Source organism: Mustela nivalis (assembly GCF_964662115.1).
Source record: "Mustela nivalis genome assembly, chromosome: 4".
In the NCBI taxonomy this organism is placed as follows: domain Eukaryota; kingdom Metazoa; phylum Chordata; class Mammalia; order Carnivora; family Mustelidae; genus Mustela; species Mustela nivalis.
Genome location: NC_139023.1, coordinates 149712458 through 149735129, shown reverse-complemented (window position 1 = coordinate 149735129; position 22672 = coordinate 149712458). Strand labels below are relative to the sequence as shown.

Here is a 22672-nt window from a genome sequence, read left to right as displayed (position 1 = left end):
ATGTCCATGACTGCTTCAAAAGGGAAAGCAGCCTCTCTGATACATTACCAATATTGGCTCTCCTCTTGATCTCCTTCCGTCTGTTAGCAAACCAATTATATACTTTCAGGGAGGTAACTCGTTCCAGATCAGACAGTTTTTTGCCTGTGAATACATGCAATAAAATTCAGATAGTCTGCAGCTGAGACCAGTTTAAGAAATAATACTTTTCTTTTTGAAAAGTTCTTTTGATTGCATTTACTGCCAATACAGATATAGGCTTTCTTGTTGTTGCTGTTGTTCAGTATTGTGTATACACTTAAACTATTATTGAATGAATAAAAACTAAAGAAATACAAAAATAGCAGGAACATAAAATATTTCAGAAAGCCACATAACACTAAAGAATTCCAGTACTATATACAAAATTAATGAATTCCACAAAGTCAGGCTGCCAGGGTTTAAAGGTCATACGATAGGCTGTGGAGGCTTCATTTAATTAGCATCATTATAGATGAGTATGTTAGGCTTCATCAAGTTTTCAGGTAGCTCAGGTTTACTTACAACTTTAAGGCCCTTTTAAACTGTTTCCTGTTGTTACTTAACATCCTTAAGGCCTTATATAAATTGTTTCTGGCTGTTTTACAGACTGTCTGTAGATAGCCGGAAACAACTGTCACCCATGTTTTCTTGAGGACTAAAGGTCACTCTGACATCCATTATTATAACTATGCTAGAATGCATAGCCCAATTCAGATTGCATTTTAGATTCATTATCTTCCTTGCTGTCAAATGTGACTTCTTACAGATTAGCACCATGCTGGCCAACAAGGGCCCATCTGCTCCTTTCCTTCCTCCACTGGCCTTTTTCTGTTTTTAGCTTTTAATCCACAGTGGGTGGAGAAGCCAGAAAACAGGTTGAAGTGTTGATGATACAGGGCGAACTGTTTTCCAGGAAGCTTCTGAGTTCCTGCACAGCCTCAAGCGTGGGACCTGGGCTGCTGTAAAGTAAGAAGTAAGGGTATAGGTGCCATTGGAGGTGTGTCTGGAGGGTCTAGATTGCTAGAAGTCTGGCTTCTGGGTAAGGAGGAATTAAACCACAGTTTAATTATGATAAAACATTGATACTTTTTGGATACAGATGCTTTAAGCCAATCAAATTAACTGTCCAAATGAAGATCAATTGATCATCTTAACTGAGAATGATTTCTGGTAATAAAAACCGTGAAGTGTGGAATAATATTTTAACACATGGAAGAAAAGTCATATGTGTGTTTTAGTGGCTTGGCTGACTTGCATTAAGAACATTAGGACTTTGGAATGGAACTAGCCTAAGGTTTTCCCAAGTGTGTGCAGAAGTCATCCCAATGTGGGAAGGAGAAAGAAGCCAACTCTAATAAGAATTCTTTCTTTAAACAAGAGTACAGAATTATAAAACTTGTTTAAAAAAATCTAATGGAAGGGGAGGTGAACCATGAGAGACTATGGACTCTGAAAAACAATCTGAGGGGTTTTAAATGGCGGGGGGTGGGAGGTTGGGGTACCAGGTGGTGGGTATTAGAGAGGGCACGGATTGCATGGCGCACTGGGTGTGGTGCAAAAACAATGAATACTGTTAAGCTGAAAATAAATAAAATTCTCTTTAAAAAAAATCTAAATCTTTTCATTTACAAGCCTTGCTTAAATATTCCAAACTTGAAAATTATTTTGGAATCGACATAGTTATGCTATATTTTTGGAGGAAGAAATCTATACGGTCTTAAAAAATATAATTTCAAGGTCTCACATCTTTAAGCAGGGATACTCCCTGGGAACCTTCCCTATGAATGTTTGATCTGGAGTACTGTAATTGCATCCCTAAGAAGTGCTGCTTGAGCAAGACATGGCAGTGACTGGACAGGAAGGTAGTGAGGACGGAGCTAATGGCACCCAGCTGGGATGAGTAAAAGAAGATTTCCCATTACAGATGATGCTCTGAAGCGGAGATGACCGCCACGTAGGAAAGCGGCAGCCTGCCACCTTACCTGGCTTCTGTATGACGGCGTTGCAAGCGTTGGCAATTTCTTCTCTCTTAGCTTCATCTGGATATTGATTCTCATTGAAGTAACTGCAGGGGCAACCAATTAAGACACAAAGTTTGTATTTTAAAGAATGTGCTCTCATTAAAACACTAGCCCACTGAAAAATATCTTCTTCTTTATGATGTAACATTAGCGTCTGGTCCAGTGTGTCCAGTGGAATTCTCTGTGAGGATGAAATGGTCTGGCCTTTACTCTCCGAGAGGGGAGCCACTGCTCACAGGCGGCTGCTGAACAGCTGAAATGACGCTGATGTGACTGAGGAAGTGAATTTTTGATTTAATTTTAGCAAATTTAAATTTAAATCGCTAAATGTGACCAGTGGCTACTATATTAGTGCAGTTCTAGTTACTGCTTTGCTTCACTGAAAGATGTCCTTGATACAAAAGTTGCTTGTGATACACATATGGGTGGTTGAAATCATGGAGTTCTATTACTGAGACACTGGTAACAACAGGACTTTTTTGTGTCTGTCATATTTTGTAGTGGCAAAAATTCTAAATGACCAAATTGTGCATCAATGGGAGAATGGTAGAACAAACTATGGGACATCTATATTTATACACGGCTATTTAAAAATGACTAGGAAAAAAAGAAGTTAGAGCTCTATCCATTGACCTGGAAGGATGTTTACAGCATTCCTAAGGCAGAAAAACAGTCTGCAGAATAATGTGCATGGAAAATGCCATTATGGAATTTGAAAAATTCCTATGTGCACATAAATTTGCATGGATAAAAGCTGGAAGAGTACACAACAGGCTGTAAAAATCAATTACGTCAATGTTGGGGAAGGGGATTAGTGGGAGGAGATGTAAATATTTTTGCTTTTTTCCACATGTTAAAAAAAGCATATATTCTATGCAGTAATAGTACTTACAAAAAATTAGGTTTACAGAATTGCTCCTTAGCATTATCAGACCTATGATATCATCTTCCTGTGAAACCCCAAACCCCGACTCCTGACGCCACCACCCCAGCCCCCACTGCCTACAACCCCTCCCCCATCTCCATGGAGCACATCCTTTGACAGAGCAGCTACCGTCCCTGGGAAGCCTTTTCTCTGCTGAACTGTTAAGTCCTAGAACCAGATCATACCAGGTCTGTCAACTACCATCCTCCACAGTGGCCTCCTGCTTGACTCCACGCTTTAAGCATCTCTTCCTACATGATTTTCTGTCATCTTTAGGGCTCTAGTGTTCATATTGAGCATTTTCCCAACGGACTATCCCCACAACTGTTCCGCTTCCACATTCCTACTGCCCTTTACTCCACCTGTGCTGTTCACTTGGGAAAAGACGTTCTCAATTAGTTTCACGAGCCTGCAACACCGGCATCAACTGGAGGCTTGTTAGAAAGGTAGAACCACAGATCCCACCTCAAGACTGAATCAGAATCTGAATTTTAAAAGATTTCCAGGTGATTTGAATGCACGTTAATATTGGAGAAGGGGGGCGCCTGGGTGGCTCAGTGGGTTGAGCCGCTGCCTTCGGCTCAGGTCATGATTTCAGGGTCCTGGGATCGAGTCCCGCATCGGGCTCTCTGCTCAGCAGGGAGCCTGCTTCCTTCTCTCTCTCTCTGCCTGCCTCTCAGTGTACTTGTAATTTCTCTCTGTCAAATAAATAAATAAAATCTTTAAAAAAAAAATACTGGAGAAGGACCGGATTACCACATTTATTTAAAGTTCCACAAAGACAACAAAAGCAGATATTAAGTACCTAACATTATACATTTGCTCTGTGGGTAAAGAGGATTCGATAGTTTCGGAGTTTAAGGAGTTTACAATATACTGGAGAGACACATACAAATCAACATGCTCGTGGTAAAATTCGTTAAGATGTCTGAAGAGAGCACTGCTGGAGCACAGATGAAAGTGTGCTCAGTGTTGTTTGCAGGGTCCCAGAAGGATGTGACAGAGGAAGTGCCCTCTTGAGTTAGTTCTTAAAGATAGGCAGGAGTTTGCAAGGCAAAGAAGAGGAGGAACAGCATTTCAGACAAGGGAACAGCATGTGCAAAAGCCAACGGTAGATAGAAGCCTTGAGGCTTCTGACCACAGAGAAGAGTGGTTGGAATATGGTGTTCACAGGAAGAAATGAGATACTAGCTTGGAAAAGCAGGATGGAGCCGGCTTGTGAAGAGCTTGCGGGTTCTTGCCAGTAGTAAAGACATCATGGTGAAACAGAGGTTTTCAAGCCCCTTCGAGATAGGTGTACACCCATTTGTGTTTTAGAAAGATTACACATCTTTAAGACTCAACCTTCTAACTTCTACCTCCATGATCTTAATTCTGAAATCCCCCCACTCAACTTTCTCCTTACTACTCCTCCTCTTCAGAATAATTTTTCCTTTACCTTCTTTATAATCTAGAATCCTTTTAAAACGCTCCCCCTCCAACTTATAAAACATCTGTTTATCTATTTTTCCGGCCTCATTTTTTAGCCCGAACTTCAAGGCAAGCCAAATCAACAACATTCCGTAGGAGAAACTTATTTAGCTTCTCTGTCCTTCCACATTGCCTGTCCGGCCAGTCTCCTACCCTGCAGAAAGCACCTTCCACATGTTCTCTTCCATCCTTCTCTCCCAGTGTTCCTGGACAAAGTCATAAAATAGGGCCAAATGGTTTCTTTCTAAGCCTGTGGTTTTCAGCCTTAACCAGGCCCTCATTTCGGATGGGAACTTTTTTCTTACTGTTTTTAATACTCCATTTTTCATGTCCCACTTACCTGAAACCTTTTCACTCTTAGGTCCCAAGTGCTCAAACCCACCAGTCATTCTTTTTACAGATGACCTTGCCCCCTCTTCTACCAAGAGGGAGGTTATTTGACGTAAGTTTGTGTGATGTTTTTAGCTTCTCAACCTCTCAACTTCTGAGTCATTGTTCACTTTTTCATCTCCAGGTGGAGGAAGATACACTCTCCCCTCCAAGGTCTACTTCTCCACTTGTATCTCTGATCTCATCCTCCCTCCTTTGTTTTCTCAGCTCTTTCCTGTCTTTCTTGCATGTCCCATCTCTTCCCTGTACCTATGCAATGATGCTATTTCACAGATTTTGTGATGTACATTATTACAATCCCTAAAATCAAGATTATCTTATAAGTGGTGGTGTCTGAAAATTAACTGGCAGTGTTTTTTGTTTGTTTGTTTGTTTGTTTTTGGTCCCCCATCACTGGTACATAAAATCAAGATGTGTCTTAAAATTAAGGCCTTTTCAGATCTGATAGAACATGGGTATTGTTAAGACCTACAGGTCCTTTTTCTTTTTCTTTTTTTTTTTTTTTTTTTTTTAAGATTTTATTTATTTGACAGACAGAGATCACAATTAGGCAGAGAGGCAGGCAGAGAGAGAGGAAGGAAAGCAGGCTCCTTGCGGAGCAGAGAGCCTGATGTGGGGCTCGATCCCAGGACCCTGGGATCATGACCTGAGCCAAAGGCAGAGGCTTTACCCACTGAGCCACCCAGGCGCCCCTACAGGTCCTATTTCAACAGCAGCTCTAGGGCTACTATATACCTCATTATAGCAACTCTTCTTCCAAATTACTGCAAAGCCAGTGACTGACACCCCATTCACCCCTTCTAATGTCTGCTTAATATCCCTAGTGTACATCTCTAGTCATGGGCACTATCCTGTTGGAAATTTTTAAAGTTTATTATAGAGGTGTTCAGAGTTCTCCTCTAAACTACCTTTGCTTCCTTTTCTGCGGCTACTACCACATATGCATGCTACAGTCTAGGAAAATGGAATAGCCTTGTAAACTCCTGCTATCTCTGTGCCTTTCTCCTGCCAGTAGATCTGCTTCTTGCTTCCCTCCAACCTAAATCTTCAGGATATAGGTTGAGTCTCAGCTCTTGGCCAAAGGTAAATATCAATCCCATGAATCCCACAGCACTCAATCTGTTCCTCTCACATTTTTTTTCACCTTGTATTATAGTTATCACTGTGTACATCTCTCCCCTACTATGCTGAAAGCTACCTCAGATACAAGTCTGATTCATGCTTCCTTATATGCATCCCCACTGATGGAAGTGCTGACAAGTCAATAATGATGAACCAAGTGTCCACCAACCCAGTGTAAGGGTCTCCAAAAGAAATAAATACCACTGTACATGGACTGCTGAAATTCAGGGATATAGAGTTATTTTAAGAAGGTCTCAAAACATACACACTAAAGAAATGCCTGTCTCTTGACAGCAAGAATACTGGGGCTGGATGGGAGACAGGGAAGTACTGGTGATAACTGAGATCAGTTTTCACAGTCTGTTTTTATGTATTTCTCTGTTGAGTTTCTGAAATGAATATATGCTATTTTTATAAATTTTTAATAAAAACTTTGGGTAAACACTGAAACAATTAAACACTAGTTTAATGATTAATACTCCATAAACAATATATGTTTGTAAAGTGTATCTGGATCAGCTAGAAAATACTAGGATTGTGACTGCTATTCTAATGATTAGTAGGATAAAGTCACAATATTTTGGGAAGTTAAGTTAGAATTTGCAGTTATTTGCTGTATGTATAACTTAATGAGTTAAGAAGTCTTAAAAATCATTTTTACTGTATATTTTTTACTGTATATTTTTAGGATACAGTTTATAAAATAAAATGATCAGCATAAAAATAAATCAGTATCTCCTTCCAAATCAAGGAATATAAGAATTCACTACACTTCTATATCTCTAAGCCTGACAATTAATCCTTTCTTCTCTGTTAGGACCTATTATTTTCATAATTAAGAAATGTAGGATTATTCAAAGCGTAAAATTTCAGTAAAATGCACTACTACAGCTGGAGGTGTGTACACTGGACTACTGAGTCCACTTTCATCTTTTTAGTTTAAGTTTCATCATTTAAGTTTAAGATGTAATAATTAAAAATATTCACTGCAAAGCTCTTAAAACCTCCCCAGCCCAAGTGGGAACAGATACACAATACCAACATAAAGAGGAAGAGTTTTTAGGAAAGACAAAAGTAGGCCAGGAAATAAAATTTTCAGCAAAAATGTTAAATGAGTATACTTGCGGAGTAGATAGAAGTTCAAATATAAGCCCTGATCTTAAGAACGTGTGGTTCAGCTGAGGAGGAATATATAAAAAAAGTTAAGCTGTAGAAGGAGTCAAAACAACAGTCAAAACAGTAACATAACAGACAAACCAGAATATACCAAGCTGCTAATTAAGGATATAAATGATAAACTAAATAAATTCAAAAGAGAGGTATTTCCACAGATGAGGCTGATCTGGGAAAGCTCACTGAATTGGGCAGGATTCTGAGGGATGCACAGACTCCAGTACTGGAGAGGAAAGGGCAAAGTTAACAGTAAAGACAATGATACAAAGGCATAAAAACCTAAGATGTGCTTGAAAAACAAGGCAACTGGTAATGCAATCTGATTAGACTATCAGGGGGTTATAGAGGTGATCTTGGTTTGCCTGAGAGAGTGCTGTTATTTCAGATTATTAACAAATTCACTTCCCCAAAGTATCCCACTTTAGATAATAAACTATATAGTCACCCTTCAACCACATCATATTACTGACTAATCTGAATTAGTGTCAAAATCCCTTTTCATATGTGCTCTGTGAAAGAGAGCATGTTAATTGCTCAGAAAAAAAGCTAGCATCAAAGGTGGTTAACTATAATTTCTACCTACTTACTCACAAGTGAACCTATCTGAGCCCAAAGAATCTGCTTGGCATATAATAGACATTCAATAAGCAACTGTTTGATCAATAGATGGTTGAATCAATAAATATATGAGGGAATAAATGATGGAAGAAGGAAAGAGAAGTGAAAACATAGAAAACTGTGGTTGCAGTTAAGGCTTTTAGTGAAACCATGGGTATCTTTCAGGAGAAAGCCAGCTGAGATCTCACCACATTGTACACTATCTTCTCCAGGCACACTCGGAGGCTTTAGACTAAGATAGAGCTGAATACAATTACATTAGCATAGTGTTTATTTCTGAGCTATATATAACCAATAGACTATCAATGAAGTTGGGAAATTGGTCTAATGACTTTTTGATTTTGGAAATAATCATTTAGCCAATGAAAAAATGTTAAGTTCTAATTTATACCAGGCAATTGGCTAAATGGTGACAAAGATGAATCAGACAAAGCTTCCCAGTGTCACTGGGGGATGTATGTATGTAATGAAACATATTATAAAATATCATAGAATGGACTGTATTAATGGTATGAATATAGTATGTGGGAGCAGAGAGGAACCAACATTTGTACAGGATCTTGAAGAGAGAGCAGAGAGGGTGGGTAGAGGGAATTACTACAAAGTAGAGGAAGCAACATATACAAAGAAAGGGAGTTATGAAAGAGCTTAGAATGTTCTTGAGAATGAGAGGAGTTCAGTGTGGCTGGAATATATTGTACATAAGATGGGGCAGTTGCGCACAAAACTGGAAAAAAAAATCCACAGGGTCCAGATTTTTTTTTTTAAAGATTTTATTTATTTATTTGACAGAGAGAAATCACAAGTAGATGGAGAGGCAGGCAGAGAGAGAGAGGGAAGCAGGCTCTCTGCTGAGCAGAGAGCCCGATGCGGGACTCGATCCCAGGACTCTGAGATCATGACCTGAGCCGAAGGCAGCGGCTTAACCCACTGAGCCACCCAGGCGCCCCCAGGGTCCAGATTTTAAAGGGTATGACAGAATTTGCAGTTAACTTTTTATGCAACTGGGAATGAAGGTTTTTAAGTAGGGGTATTATATGATCAGACTTATTTATGTAGGAAAGTATCTCTGGTGTTACTAGAGGCAGAAGCCAGTTAGGTAGTGTGGCAATAGCTGAGCAGAGGTCTGTAGTAGGCTGAGGCAAGAGAGGAAAGGTAAAATTCAAGAGACATTTCAGAATGGTAATAATTCAAGACAGCTTCACCTCCTGGGTTTAGGTGCCTCTCTATCCCTATACCCACCCCCCCCCCCAAAAAAGGCTTAGGAATAGTACACACTATTTATTATTCACCTTTAAGCATTTTAACCTTTAGATAATGTCAAAGAAATAGATATTTCTATTGTTACCAAGTAGACAAATTATAGGAGAACTTGGCTCTAAGACTAAAAGAGATCTGTTTCCAAACTGGAACTCTGGAGTTCAAAACATAGTTCTGTTCCATATAAGAATATTTTATAGCCCTAGACATTTTCCAAGACAAAAAAAGGAAAGAAATGTAAACAGAAATCTACAGGTAGTAATAAAAAAAGTAATAAAATAAATCCTAAGGGCACTACACTTTTATAGACAAAGGACATTGTCAGCTGAGTAATCAGTGAATATCTTCCCAGAGAGAAATCAAATGATCGTTTTGCCAGACAATGACAGCAAAGAATTAAAATGAAAAGTGGCAAAATAATTTACATGAGATGAGAAACCATAAGCTAGTAACAAAATGGAAATGTCCTTGAAGCACTTTCATTTCAATAACACTGAAGTCTATAAAAATTGCAGCCAGAAAATGCCTCCTTTTGTGTCTTGGTGAGCATATAGAAAAGATGAGGACTAACTCTTTAAGCAAGAGATAATGGCATGTAAATGATTTTTTTTTTCCTTCTGTGCCTTTATGTGCACATCTCCTGAAGAGATATTTAAGCCTCACCATCTTAGTAATTCAAAATAAGGTTTCAGGACTGTCAGACATTGCCCACTATCTATAATCTAGTGTGCATTTCTTTATCACTAAGTAAAATTATGGGGCAGTACACAGGAAAGAGAATAACATGAAACTGGAGCACTTGGGAACCCAACTGTCCTGTCTCCTACTTGAGGTCATGTATGTATTAAATGATTTTTGGCACGAAAAAAATTTAAATTTTCTTATTTTTGTTTTTAAACAACAGAGTGAAAGCTGAGATGAAAGAAATGGGAAAACCTCCAAGTGCAACAACTATCTTGTTAATCCTCGAAGGCCTAAGAAATAAGGAACCCCTTTAGTTCACATTCACATACAAACCAGTATAATGATATTCTGTATTTTATCCAAAGATGTCAAAGTCCTTCTGACACTAATCAGACCTTAAAGTACCCCTGAGAAACTATCAGGGACCAGAGAAAAACAAGAGGAGTAGAGCTAGATATTAGCTATACATATGATTCTTCACTATTTAATGTAGATTTTAGGACAATGAGGGACCCTGAAAGATTATTCACGATCAACATCCTCATTTGAGAAATGGAGCCAGTGACAAGCCTATAGATGACAAGTTTCCCCAAAGTTAACAGATCTAGCTAGGACCAGAGCCAAGATTTTGGATTTCTGAGTTGATTCTCTTTCTACTACTGCTTGCTAAGGAAATTGCTGGGTGTGGTGAGTTGAATAGTGTTACCCAAAAATTCATGTTGGCCCAGAACCTCAGAAAGTGATATTTGGAAATGGGGTCTTTGCAGATGTAATCATAAGAATCAAGATGATGATACTAGGCCCTAAAACCAGTGTGAGTGTCCTTATCAAAGAGAGAAGAACACAGACACAGAGGAGTGTAGAAATGGACACAGATGTTGGGGATAATGCAAGTCAAGGAATGCCAAGGATTGCCAGTAACTGCCAGGAAGGAGGAGAAAGGCATGGAAGTGTTTCCTTCTGAGCCTCGAGGAGAAAACGACCCTGCTGGCACCTTGATTTCAGATTCTGGCCTCCAGAACTGTGAGAGAGGACACTTCTGTTGGTTTAAACCACCCAGTTTGTAGAAATTTGTTATGTCAGACCAAGGAGACTAATGCCGTAGAAACAGAGTCAGTACAAAAAGAATGGGATGGTCTTAAGGGCTAATGTGACTCAACTATCATGGTTTGACAGATGGTATTTCACTACAGAAATATACCTGGCAAGTGGACTGGAATAGCAGCTGTTTTTGTAAGCTGACCAAAGGTTTTCTCTTCTCTAGAAAGTCTGGTCAAATACTAAAAAATTCTTTAAAAAAAAATTATTTATTTATTGACAGAAAGAGAGACCACAAGTAGGCAGAGAGGCAGACAGAGAGAGAAATGGAAGCAGGCTTCCTGCTGAGCAGAGAGCTCGATATGGGGCTTGATCCCAGGACCTTGGAATCATGATCCGAGTCGATGGCAGAGGCTTTAACCCACTGAGCCACCCAGGCACCCCAAATACTATAAAATTCTAACTTCAATTCTTTTTCCTCTGTCGTCCAAGTTAGACAGCTATCCTGCTTCTGATGCTTAACACTAACCTTCAGTGGAACAGTTTTCATACTAAGGTCCCATTTCAAAGCTTTATTGAAAGTTTTTAGATTGGCCACTTCTTGATAACAAACAGGACTAAGAGACTGCCATATTCACCCGTATCTTCAGCAGTTAGTGCAGTGTTGACTTTTAAAAATCTTGGAACCCTTAGTATAGATAACTAATTTAACACAACCAAGAGTATTGATAATTTAAAAATCTGCTAAGAGATGTGTAATAAAACAAGTATTTTTAGTAAAATGTTAATGGTAGAATCTAGGTGGTAACTATAAAATTCTTTCAACTCTGCTGTACATCTGAAAATTTTCACAATAAAATATTAGGAAAACAGTAAGTGATAACATTAATAATAATATGATAAAATGCAAGCAGCAACCTCATTAAATCAGAGACAAGGCAACAGAGCCCACAGCCTCAATATAATTTTTTCACTGGCTACAATTTAATGTTTATATGAAAGTCCTAGTCAGTACAATAAGACATGAAACAAAATTAAGAAACAAATTGGGAAGAAGGGCCACAAAATTATCATGGGCATATTATACTACATCAAGAAAGCCAAGGGAAAAATGGAAAATGCTTCAAAAATAATTAGATGGTTGGGTACTAAGTAGGAAAAAAATACTGAAACTTTCCCATGTATCAGTAATAACTGGTTTGATGTGACCTAACAGAAAAAAGGCATCTATTTAAGAAAGCAAGAAAACTGAAAAAAATAAAAATAACTGATGAGAAAAATATAGAAACCACATAAAAAACTAAAAAATTTTGGGGCGCGTGGGTAGCTCAGTGGGTTAAGCCCCTGCCTTTGGCTCAGGTCATGATCCCAGGGTCTTGGGATCAAGTCCCGCATCGGGCTCTCTGCTCATCTGGGAGCCTGCTTCCCCTTCTCTCTCTGCCTGCCTCTCTGCCTACTTGTGATCTCCCTCCGTCAAATAAATAAATAAATAAATCTTAAAAAAAAAAAAAAACTAAAAAATTTCACTTACTTTGCTGAGAGGTACTAAAAAGATATAATAAGTGGAGAGGCATATAACACATAGCTAGATAAGAATGAATAATATGACAATGTCATTTCTTCCAAAATGAATCTTTAAGTTTAATGCACTTTAATCAAATTAAAACAAGCACATTTTTTTTTCTTCTCTCTTTTTTCTCCATGGAGTGGTATGGAGTCAACAATATGATTTTAAAGTTCACTGGAAAAAAAGATTGTAAATGGCTTAAGAAGATTTTGATAATAAATAGTAATGATGGGCCCTATCTTGTCAAGTATTGTAAAATTATAAAGTTATAATAATCAAAACTGTGGTTCAAGATCTGATGATGAGATGAATAGAAACAACAAATATAATAACTTTATAGCAAGAAAGAAAGAATCTTAAAGGAGAAAGGAAAAACTGACTATTTGGAAAATAAGGCCAAATTAGATCCTCAACTTATATATCCCAATATATTAGGGTGAAATGTGAAAGTGAAATCATTAAAAAAAAAAAAACAATAAACAAAAAACTATAAGAACACCTCCAAATGAGGAAACATCAATGATGGGAGGTAGCTACACAAGAATAAAGCAATGGATTTACCTATATTTAAATGAAAAATAAAATAAATTGAAAATAAATATAAACATACAGCAGAAAATGTTAATGATCTCATTCTATAAAGAGTTAATATACAAGTCAATAAGAAAACATGAATACACAACAGAAAAATGGCAAAAGGAAAAAATAAACACCAAGTATGAATAAACACGTAAAAATGTTTAGCCCCACTAGTAATCAGAGAAGTTTAAATGTAGACAAAAATAAAACATTGTTTTTCACCTATTAAGATAGGCAAAACAAAGATGATTACAATATGCATGGAAGACAGGCTCTGGTGATAGGACCAGTATATGCTCAAGACCACTGTGAGTGAAGTGGACAAATTCAGCTTTTTAGAACGAGGTAGTACATGGAGCACTGGCGGTGGTGCATAAACAATGAATTTTGGAACACTGAAAATAAATAAATTTTTAAAAAAAGGTGGTTCATGTCAGTACTATTTAGAAGAGCAGAACTGGGAAGAGTTAAAGGTCTAATCAAGTAATAATAGTTAAATTATTTGAAGAACAAAGGAGCTCTTAAAAATCACATTTCCAAAGAGTACTTAATGACAGGAAATGTTGGGGGGAAAAGCAGGTTACAAAACCATATATGCTTTATTGTAATCATGTTAAAAAATTATATCTAACACATAGATAGAAACACTATAAGTAAATATATTCATGTATTCCAGTATTAAACTTATGAATGGAAATACTTTTTTAAAAAACTGTGTTTTCTAAATAGTTTACAATGTTTAACTATTAATTTTCTAATAAAAATGTTCCTGAAAATATGTTATGTGATATTACAAAAAACTTGTTAATTTTATAGCTACTTTTCTCTCTTTCACCAATCATGTATCTATCTACAAACTGGCAACATAGCTAGTTATTAAGTCAGGACCTGAATTAGATACAGTTACTAACCTAAATTTCCAGCTGCAGGGGACTGGGTAATAAATCATATATATATATATATATATATATATATATATATATATATATATATATTTTTTTTATGGATTTAAGCATTAAAAATTATGTTTGCAAAGAGCATATGTATATTAAATACAAAACTACATATCTGGTATAACCTTCTTTGAAAAGATACATACATAACAGGAAAATGACCAAAAAGAAATACAGCAACAAAACATTAATGATTATCTCTAAATGGTGGTAAGTGGTATCTTAGTATTCTTCTTTATATTTCCTTACATTTCTCCATATTTTATATAAGTATGTGCTAATTTTTCAATCAAAAAAACATTATTTGAAAATAAAGTTTGCTGTCTCAAAGCAAACTTACGCAAAGTTGCATAAAATTATTTTTAAATAATTTTCTTGGTGTATCTTAATGCCTTTCAGAAACAAACAAATTTATACTTCGAATGTTTGTTTTGCAAATACACTATAGTACAACAAACAAAAGATGTTCCATATTAAAGTATATTTTATAAATAAGAGTTCATTTTGAATTCTATAGACTTAAAATAAGTAACAGCTCTCTCCAAATCAGCCCTGTGGAAGGTTCCTGTGACTATAAGGAAAAGCTAAAACATAAATGAGTTCTATTATAGAAGAAGCTATACATTTTCATGGCTTTGCAGCTTGTTAAATTTTCAGAATAGAAAAACCTGTGAAAAGAGAAGCCTTTAAGGCAGAAAAATTAGTATTAACCTATGAACAAATTAAAGAATTCAGATACAGTAAGTTGAATTTTGGACTCCTAATTCATAAATGCAATGGAATCCCATAACATAACTCCTTACCCATGGATTTAGATATTTGACAGAGTAGATCCTGACAAAGAAAGTACTTTAAGGTGGAAGGAAGTATTACCAAGTCGCCCTCTTTATTTTGCAGATGAGGACATGAGCTTTTGGATGAGGAGCCAGAGAAGAGACTTGACTTGTTCAAGGTCACATTACCTAGATCTCAGTTTTCCTGACTCAGTTCACTGGCTCAAAGTCCTCACAGGAATGGTCATCATTTTGTTAAGACTTGGTATTGGCTCAGACTTTAAGATGCAAATTTCTGTAGTAATGAATCATGTAAAACAAACTCTTGTAAATTTCACAAGTGCTCCTAGAAGCAAAGATGTGACAGCATCAGTAAGAAACCCAGGATAGTCCCAGGACCACAGCTATCTCTCACCTAGGCGCTCTTTCCTTCCGGTGAGTGCTCTGGAGACAACCACAAGGCTGACCTACCTTTTTTCACCTGGCAGAGGAAAATTAAATAAATTGTGGGACTTGTCTCTCAAAACACAACATCAGTGCACATTTAGATCTATGTATATAGTGTAGGTTAATCTAAAACAGAAGAGTTGGTAGTACCTCCTCAGACACTAGCACACACACAAAAGCTTTCCAAGGCCTTATCAATATGGTAAGATTCCTTTCTTTATTTGCTTAAAAAAGAAACATCCATATATGAGAGAATTACGGATACCATGTATGAAATGTGCCCAAACAAAATTTTTATCTCCCAAATGTTTTACTTATTTGCACCATGTAACCTGCAATTTAATGATAAACAGATAGAAGGATAACACTGAATTTAGGGGCTAAGTTTTTTTAGCATACTCTATCCATCAGTAGTCTTAGAAACAACATAGGCCCATTACTTGTCTAGTAACAGGCAGTCCTACATGAAGTCCTACCACGGTAGAAATTTAATGTGAGTTTTATTACTACATGACAATTGTAGAGCTAGCTTCCTTTCTACTATGGATTACCTTTTAGTCATAAGTCTTGCTATGATGACCATGAAAAGAACTGAGACAATTTTCTGGAGTTGGCAGACAAAAACAGTAAAATCGACAAATTCTAACTACTTTAAAAACAATGGGGGGTACCTGGATGGCTCAGTGGGTTTAGGCCTCTGCCTTCGGTTTGGGTCATGATCCCAAGGTCCTGGGATACAGCTCCACATCGGGCTCTCTGCTCAGCAGGGAGCCTGCTTCCTCCTCTCTGCCTGCCTCTCTGCCTACTAGTCTGTCAAATAAATAAATAAGATCTTAAAAAAAAAAAAAAGGAAAAACGGCGTTCCTCTTGAAACCTGTCTCTTCATTGCATACTACTGAATTCATTAAATGTTTGTTCAACCCTCCATTTTATTTTAATAAGGAAGAAAAAGGACATGCACTTGAAGGCAGTGTTTGGTTTTGCTGGTTCGAACCTAGTTTCCTAGTTTCCTAAATCAAACTACCAAATATGAGTGAAAATTTATATAAGTTCATACCAGTACAAACTGTGGCACTTGGGAGAGTGACCTGCTTCTGCCAGATCATACACTCAAAGGAACGGAAGGCAGGGAAGTCAAGGCATTGAAGCTGGTGTGCCCCTTGCTGCATGGACTTCACTTCTGGAAGGGTAGCAGCTCTAGCCTCCTTTCCCTGTTTTGTCAGCCCCTGCTGACAAAAGTACGTTTACAAGGAAGTACGTTTACAAAAGAGACTTGTAAGGCGATCTGATGAAGTTTCTTACACCTGGTGTACAAGTTGTCCTAAGGCAGAAAGCCTTTAAATATAAAGTACTGATTACTTAAGAATTTGACACTGCCAGGGCACCTGGGTGGCTCACTGGGATGGAGCCCTGCATCGGGCTCTCTGCTCAGCAGGGAGACTGCTTCCCTTCCTCTCTCTTTCTGCCTGCCTCTCTGCCTACTTGTGATCTCTGTCAAATAAATAAATAAAATCTTAAAAAAAAAAAGAATTTGACACTACCAATCAACAATATACTTATTTTTTTAAAGTAATCTCTTCACCCAACATGGGGCTCAAACTCATAACCCTGAGATCAAGAGTAGCGCTCTTCTGACTGAGCCAGCCGGGCACCCCGATCAACAATTTACTAATAAAGTGAAGACCAACAGAACAGGATTGATAAAATCAATCCATTCATTATCTCCTGCATGGTTTTGCTTATCATCAATACTGTCCTGCAAAATAATTACTTCTTGCTAAAAGGTACAGTCTGTATTTAAAATGAGAACTTATTCTCTCCCAGGGGGAAGTCTGAACAAATAGCAAAGTAACCACAGACAACAGCATAGACTCTTTATAGAGAATCAGAGGTAACAATGCTTGAGGATTATCCTCCTATCTCCCTGAAGAGGGAGAAACACAACACAATACCTTGTATTTAGGGGTACTTACTACTTCCTCTAAAACTTAACACTTACTTCCTGTGTCATAGGTTTGCTGCTGTTTTTATTGGGAGTCAATCCAACCTCTCAGGATAAATGACTCTAACTGCATTTTCCATCCTAGAACAGCAATGACATCAGAAAAGAGGGAAAGGAAAACCAGTTTGCCAGGGGTTGCAGTGATGGCAAGTAATTGGTAATACTTGACAAAGAACTTGTACATTAATGTCAGAGCTGAAAGGTTATCATACCAATTGTGTACAAGTTAAATTCTTTCATAGTAATACTACAGAGCAAATCTGGGTGGGGTATAGTCATCTTCCAAGGAAGATGTTTTGGTGACAAATTAGTTTCTATTCCTATAAGGAAGATAACTGCAGGATGGTCTCAAAATGGTTAGGACTATACATTAGTCTGATCTTTTGACCTATCAGTGAATGACATGTCAAAATAGGAACCAATAAAATATAATATTTGGGTGAGGCACTATTATGATTGGGATTTCTATGGTATACAGGTTTTAAAGTATAAAGACGATTTTTAAATACTTTCTATTCCTGAAATTACACAGTCCATTCAGACTTCCTTAACCAAAAGGCAACTAAAACAGAAACAGCATATTTACCCACCAAGTTCATATTCTACTATTCCAAGATCTTCAAACATCAAACACATATGTAAACATTGATACATGCTGTGAATGTTTAGTCTATCCATAATGATTTCCTAATGCACTATTATAAGGGCCAGGATCACATCTGTTTTATTAATTACTGTATCTGTCAGTGTCTATTACAATAAGTAGAACCTTAGTAACTATTTGTTGAGTTTAAAAAACAAAATGCTCACTAGTTTTCTGAAGATTTTTCTATTAGTCCATAAATTATGTCAATATTAGTGTTTATAATATGATGCTTATAATTCTGCTCCTGGAATGAGTCATATCTTCATTGGTGATTCATTACATACAACACCAGTATTTCCCAAACCATACTTCATTTCTTTGTAAACTGTGGCCACAGAACAGAATGAAGAACGTGAGGTCTTTGTCCTGTTTAATTGGTTAAGGAACTAGAGAAATGAGGGTCTGTTGTTTGTATAAAATGAAACTACTGGCAAGTCTACATGGGGATGGGGAGAATTTTTAATCTGCCTCAAAAACATTGTGATAATTTCTTCTGGCTATTTCTGTTTGACCAGAAAGGAACCAGGAAGCATAATTTGCCAATTTTAAAATGCATTTAAGGACATTTCATCTTCTTACTGGCTATGAGAAATGGATTGGGATAACTTTACCTGTCAATAAGTGGGAAAGTTTTGTTGTTTTTTTCCTCAAATAGTCTAATGGATTGAAATGAGGTCATGTCCAGGCTCCTGCTGTCTTATATAAATGTTAAGAACTTCCTTTTATTTGCAGAGATACAGGAGGTGTAGTTCATTATGTTCTACCCGAGTCATTCCATAAGAAGTATGAAAGAGGTTGAACTCTTTTTAAATTCAACTTCCAGCATCCATTAATTCCAAAATTTATAGTGTATTCTTGCAGCATTTTCCATCCTAGAACAGCAATGACATCAGAAAAGAGGGAAAGGAAAACCAGCTTGCCAGGGGTTGCAGTGATGGCAAGACAACCTAAGGGAGGACAGAGTACATATATATTAGGTCCTCATTCCTTATAGACCAGAACAAATATTCAGTTTCACAGGACTCATCTTTAGTCCCACAAAGGGTTTTTTGTTGGGGTTGGGGGAGTGGCACAATGATCAGACTAAGGAAAAAATGTTATCAAGTCACTGGAAAGTCATTTTTCTGCTGTTTTTGAGTCATTTGGATTGGATCACTTTAAATCATCAAATTATTATTCATCACTGAATTGAATTGAATGCCTCACAACTTTAACAAAAGTAGGAAATACTGTATCATACCATTCCCTACTTTGAGCCCAATATGTCTCACAGGGGATACAGGGGTATAGCATTTTCTAATTAGGTTAAAGTTGTACAGTCTCCTTAAATACTCAGTCCAATCACGTTCAAGCAACATTTATTGATGTTAGATTTTCATGCATAGCACTGAGCTAGCCTAGGAGCCAGCTAAATATAACCAAACCCTAGCTTGTGGGAGCACATAAACTTCATCACTGAAGTACTAGGTGAAATTTACTTATTGGACAGTGAAATTATTCATTCTGGTAAAGATATGGCCCAAATTTTCTTCTTTAACAGAAGTCAGTAGAAAAACTGGATTTTATAATTTTATGATAATCCACTTTTATAATACAAGTCAGCAGGGGGGAAATGGGTCAAAAGATTTCTTTTAAAAAAAAAAAAACCTGAATGGCTGGAATTTCAACATATTTCCTTGAACACACAGAAAAGGGAGTATGATTTAGGCTCTCTCTCTCTCTTTTTTTAATTTATTTATTTGACAGAGAGAGATCACAAGTAGACAGAGACGCAGGCAGAGAGAGAGAGGGAGGAGGAAGCAGGCTCCCTGCTGAGCAGAGAGCCTGATGCAGTGCTCGATCCCAGGACCCTGAGATCATAACCTGAGCCGAAGGCAAAGGCTTTAACCCACTGAGCCACCCAGGTGCCCTAGGCTCTTATTTTTAAAAAAGGCTAAGAAGATATTTCAAAATAGTTTCAATTTTTAAAAATTCTTACAATGTTTCACAAACATTAGACAAAGGAACTAGAGTCACCCTGAAAATAATTTGAGTCCCTGACAGAAAAGTTCTACTGATGCTTTCTATGTGGGAGGAAAACGGATTAAGAGATTTCTTCCCCCCAATTATTAGAACCATCATACTTCTGCATGGGTGCAAATACAACTGCTTTGAGAGAGACAAATGTTGTAACTGTGGCAATTCAAGTCTTTTCCACAATCTAGACGCAACCTGCTTCCAGCCTCATTTCCTGCCTGAGTGATCATACATTCCAGTTAGCTAATTTTTCATGCCTCTATGCCTTTGCCAAGGATGCTTTTCTTCCTATTCCTCAGCCATCCAAATCACACTTTTTTTATAGGACCCTGCTTGACTGTTACCTCAGTGTTGCCACTCTCCTCTGTCCTACTGGACTTGGTACCCACCTCTTCCATGAGTTTGTTTTGTTTGGGGGGGGGGGGCTGATTCCTTCCCCCTCCCACCCAGTGGACTGAGGCCTATTGGTCTAATATGTTTAAATATGCTTCAGCACTCACTGGTTATAGTGCTTGTCACACACTATTCAGATGATGAATAACTTTAAGTAAAGAAATGCCAAATAGCTTTTTATTGGCTGAGGGTTAGGAATACAAAGAATAACTTCAGAAAATTTCATTTGAAGATACCCAAAATTCTTTTTGAAAGTTCCTACTTGTTTAATATTTCTGTGCTGAATATTTAGGAATAGGAGGCATATATTAAACTCCTACATGTGTCCCCTGTACCATGCTTTGTACTTTACATGCACTGTCATTTAGTATTAAATCATAGCACTCCTATAAGATAGGTGTGATTATTATAGTCATTTTATAACAAGGAATTTCCTGAGGATATATATAGCTAGTGAGTAAGACAGCCAGGACTGGAACCCCAGTCTTTCTAACTCAAATCTGTGTTCTTAACCACTGTATTTATCAAAAACAAACAAAAAGACAAAAAGTATCATAAAAACATACAACTATTCAACATTTGGGGGAAATCATTTATTGAGAAGTTTTATAACCTCTCCCAATCTTTATCTTTGTAAATATGACTTTTTTGCATTATTGTTATAATGCATTTTTCTTTCATTGCTCGACATTATTTTATTCACATTTTTGTTTGAATTTATATAGGACACATCTGTCATTCTATCATGATACTCCATTTAATAGACTGATCATCACTGACTCAGCCACTTCCTAAAAAGCTTTCATGGATGCAGGTAAAGAAAAAATTTTCTGAATTTCCTATCCAAACAAAATCACTATCTTGGTCAGACACATGCCTTCTTTAGTCCTACATGTGAAGAAGATATTCTCTTCAGTTAGTCCAATTAATTCAGAAGCAACATAACAAAGAAGAAAATGGGATGTAAGTTTCTTTGCAATTATAAAGTACTTGAAGGAAGTTTTACTCTTAGAAATAGAACAGAAAACAGGAGAAGCAAATTTCTTCCAAGAGTGAGAACATTTTTTGTTTCATTTTATAAGGAAGAGGGAAGTAATTCTCACTATCTAAACCCATAAAAGGTAGGTGAACAGTGATCTCTTCACATTTCAAGGTTGCAATACTCTTAAGGTATTTCATTACTTTAATATATGAACACAGAAATTGAAAGATCAGAATACAAATTGGTTGCCAAACAAGGTACTGAGATAGATTTTTTAAAAGACTTATTTATTTATTTGAGAGAGAGAGAGAAAGAGTGTATGCACGAGCCAGGGGAGGAGAAGAGGGAGAGAGAGGATTTCAAGCAGACTCCCTCTGAGCATAGAGCCCCACGCTGGGCTCAATGCCCAAGATCGTGGCCTGAGCCGAAATCAGGAGTCTGATGTCCAACTGACTGAGCCACCCAGGTGCCACAAGGTACTCAGATATATTATGTGGAGATATATAATATGGAGATAACTGATCTTCTGACAGAACTGAGTTACCATGGAAGTGATTTAGTTCTTTGAAGTTAGATGTTAGTCTATTCATGTTGTTACACTGAGCACCAATTATTTTCCAAAGATTTTATTCTAAGATGGGAGTATTTTCCTATTAAAAGCCACTGGGTCTAAGGGAGAACAAAGTCTCCACACAAAACAAGAAATTAGAATCACAGAGTAATACAATTTGAGAACTTGAAAGATCCTTGAAAATTACAAAAGATTAACTTTCTGAAAAATATGATTACCAATTTGCTTTTTATTCTTATTATTTATTTATTTATTTGTTTATATTTTATTTGTATTTTAGAAAGAGAGAGCCAGCATGGGGGGAGGAGCAGAGGAAGAGGGACAAGCAGACTCTGCGCTGAGCATGGAGTCTGATGTGGGGCTCAATCCCATGACCCTGAGATCATGACCTGAGGTGAAATCAAGAGGCAGATGTTTAACTGACTAAGCCACCTACGTGCCCCAACCAATTTGTTTTTTAAATGAAATTAAATAGGAGCATACTTTTTTAAGTAAGTGTAGGAAATACTAAAGTATATATATCAGTTCACATTATAATCAACTAAGAAGCAACTAAGAACGAAGGCTTGATGGTATAAGGTGTGCTTAAAAGAAAAGTGTAAAGGAAGGGAAAAAGGAAGACTTACAGGGCATGAGGGCAATAAGAGATGAATAAAGCAGCACAGACAAGAAGAAAGTCAGTGAAAAGCAGTAAGAGGACTTTTGTCTTAACTCATTTTTGCATTCTAATTCTTGGCATGCAGCTTAGCATAGAGCAGACATTCAATAAATGTTTATCAAAGAGGATAGAAAGAAAGGGCTGAGGGCACCTGGCTGGCTCAGTCGGAAGAACATGCAGTTCCTGATCTCGGGGTCATGAGTTTGAGCCCACTTTGGGGTAGAGATTACTTAAGTAAATAAATAAACTTTAAAAAAAAGAAAAAAGAAAGGACTGAGAAGTTCAATGAATATACTTCTTAGAAATCATTATATGGTTCACATGGCCATGGATTCAAAATGAGCAACTTAATCTCATTTCTTC

The 22672-nt window shown here is 37.2% G+C and overlaps 1 protein-coding gene across 10 annotated transcripts in view; it reads right to left on the bottom strand.

The window, feature by feature from the left end:
* The window catches only part of HMBOX1 (homeobox containing 1), a 194177-nt gene that overhangs the window by 17255 nt on the left and 154250 nt on the right, over positions 1-22672 (bottom strand). For all 10 annotated transcript variants that reach the window (XM_082726890.1, XM_082726891.1, XM_082726884.1 and 7 more), the window contains exons 7-8: positions 2004-2086; positions 49-144 (exon numbers count right to left, since the gene is read on the bottom strand). In XM_082726890.1, the coding sequence (XP_082583016.1) occupies positions 49-144; positions 2004-2086 (179 nt within the window). The remainder of the gene's footprint in view (positions 1-48; positions 145-2003; positions 2087-22672) is intronic.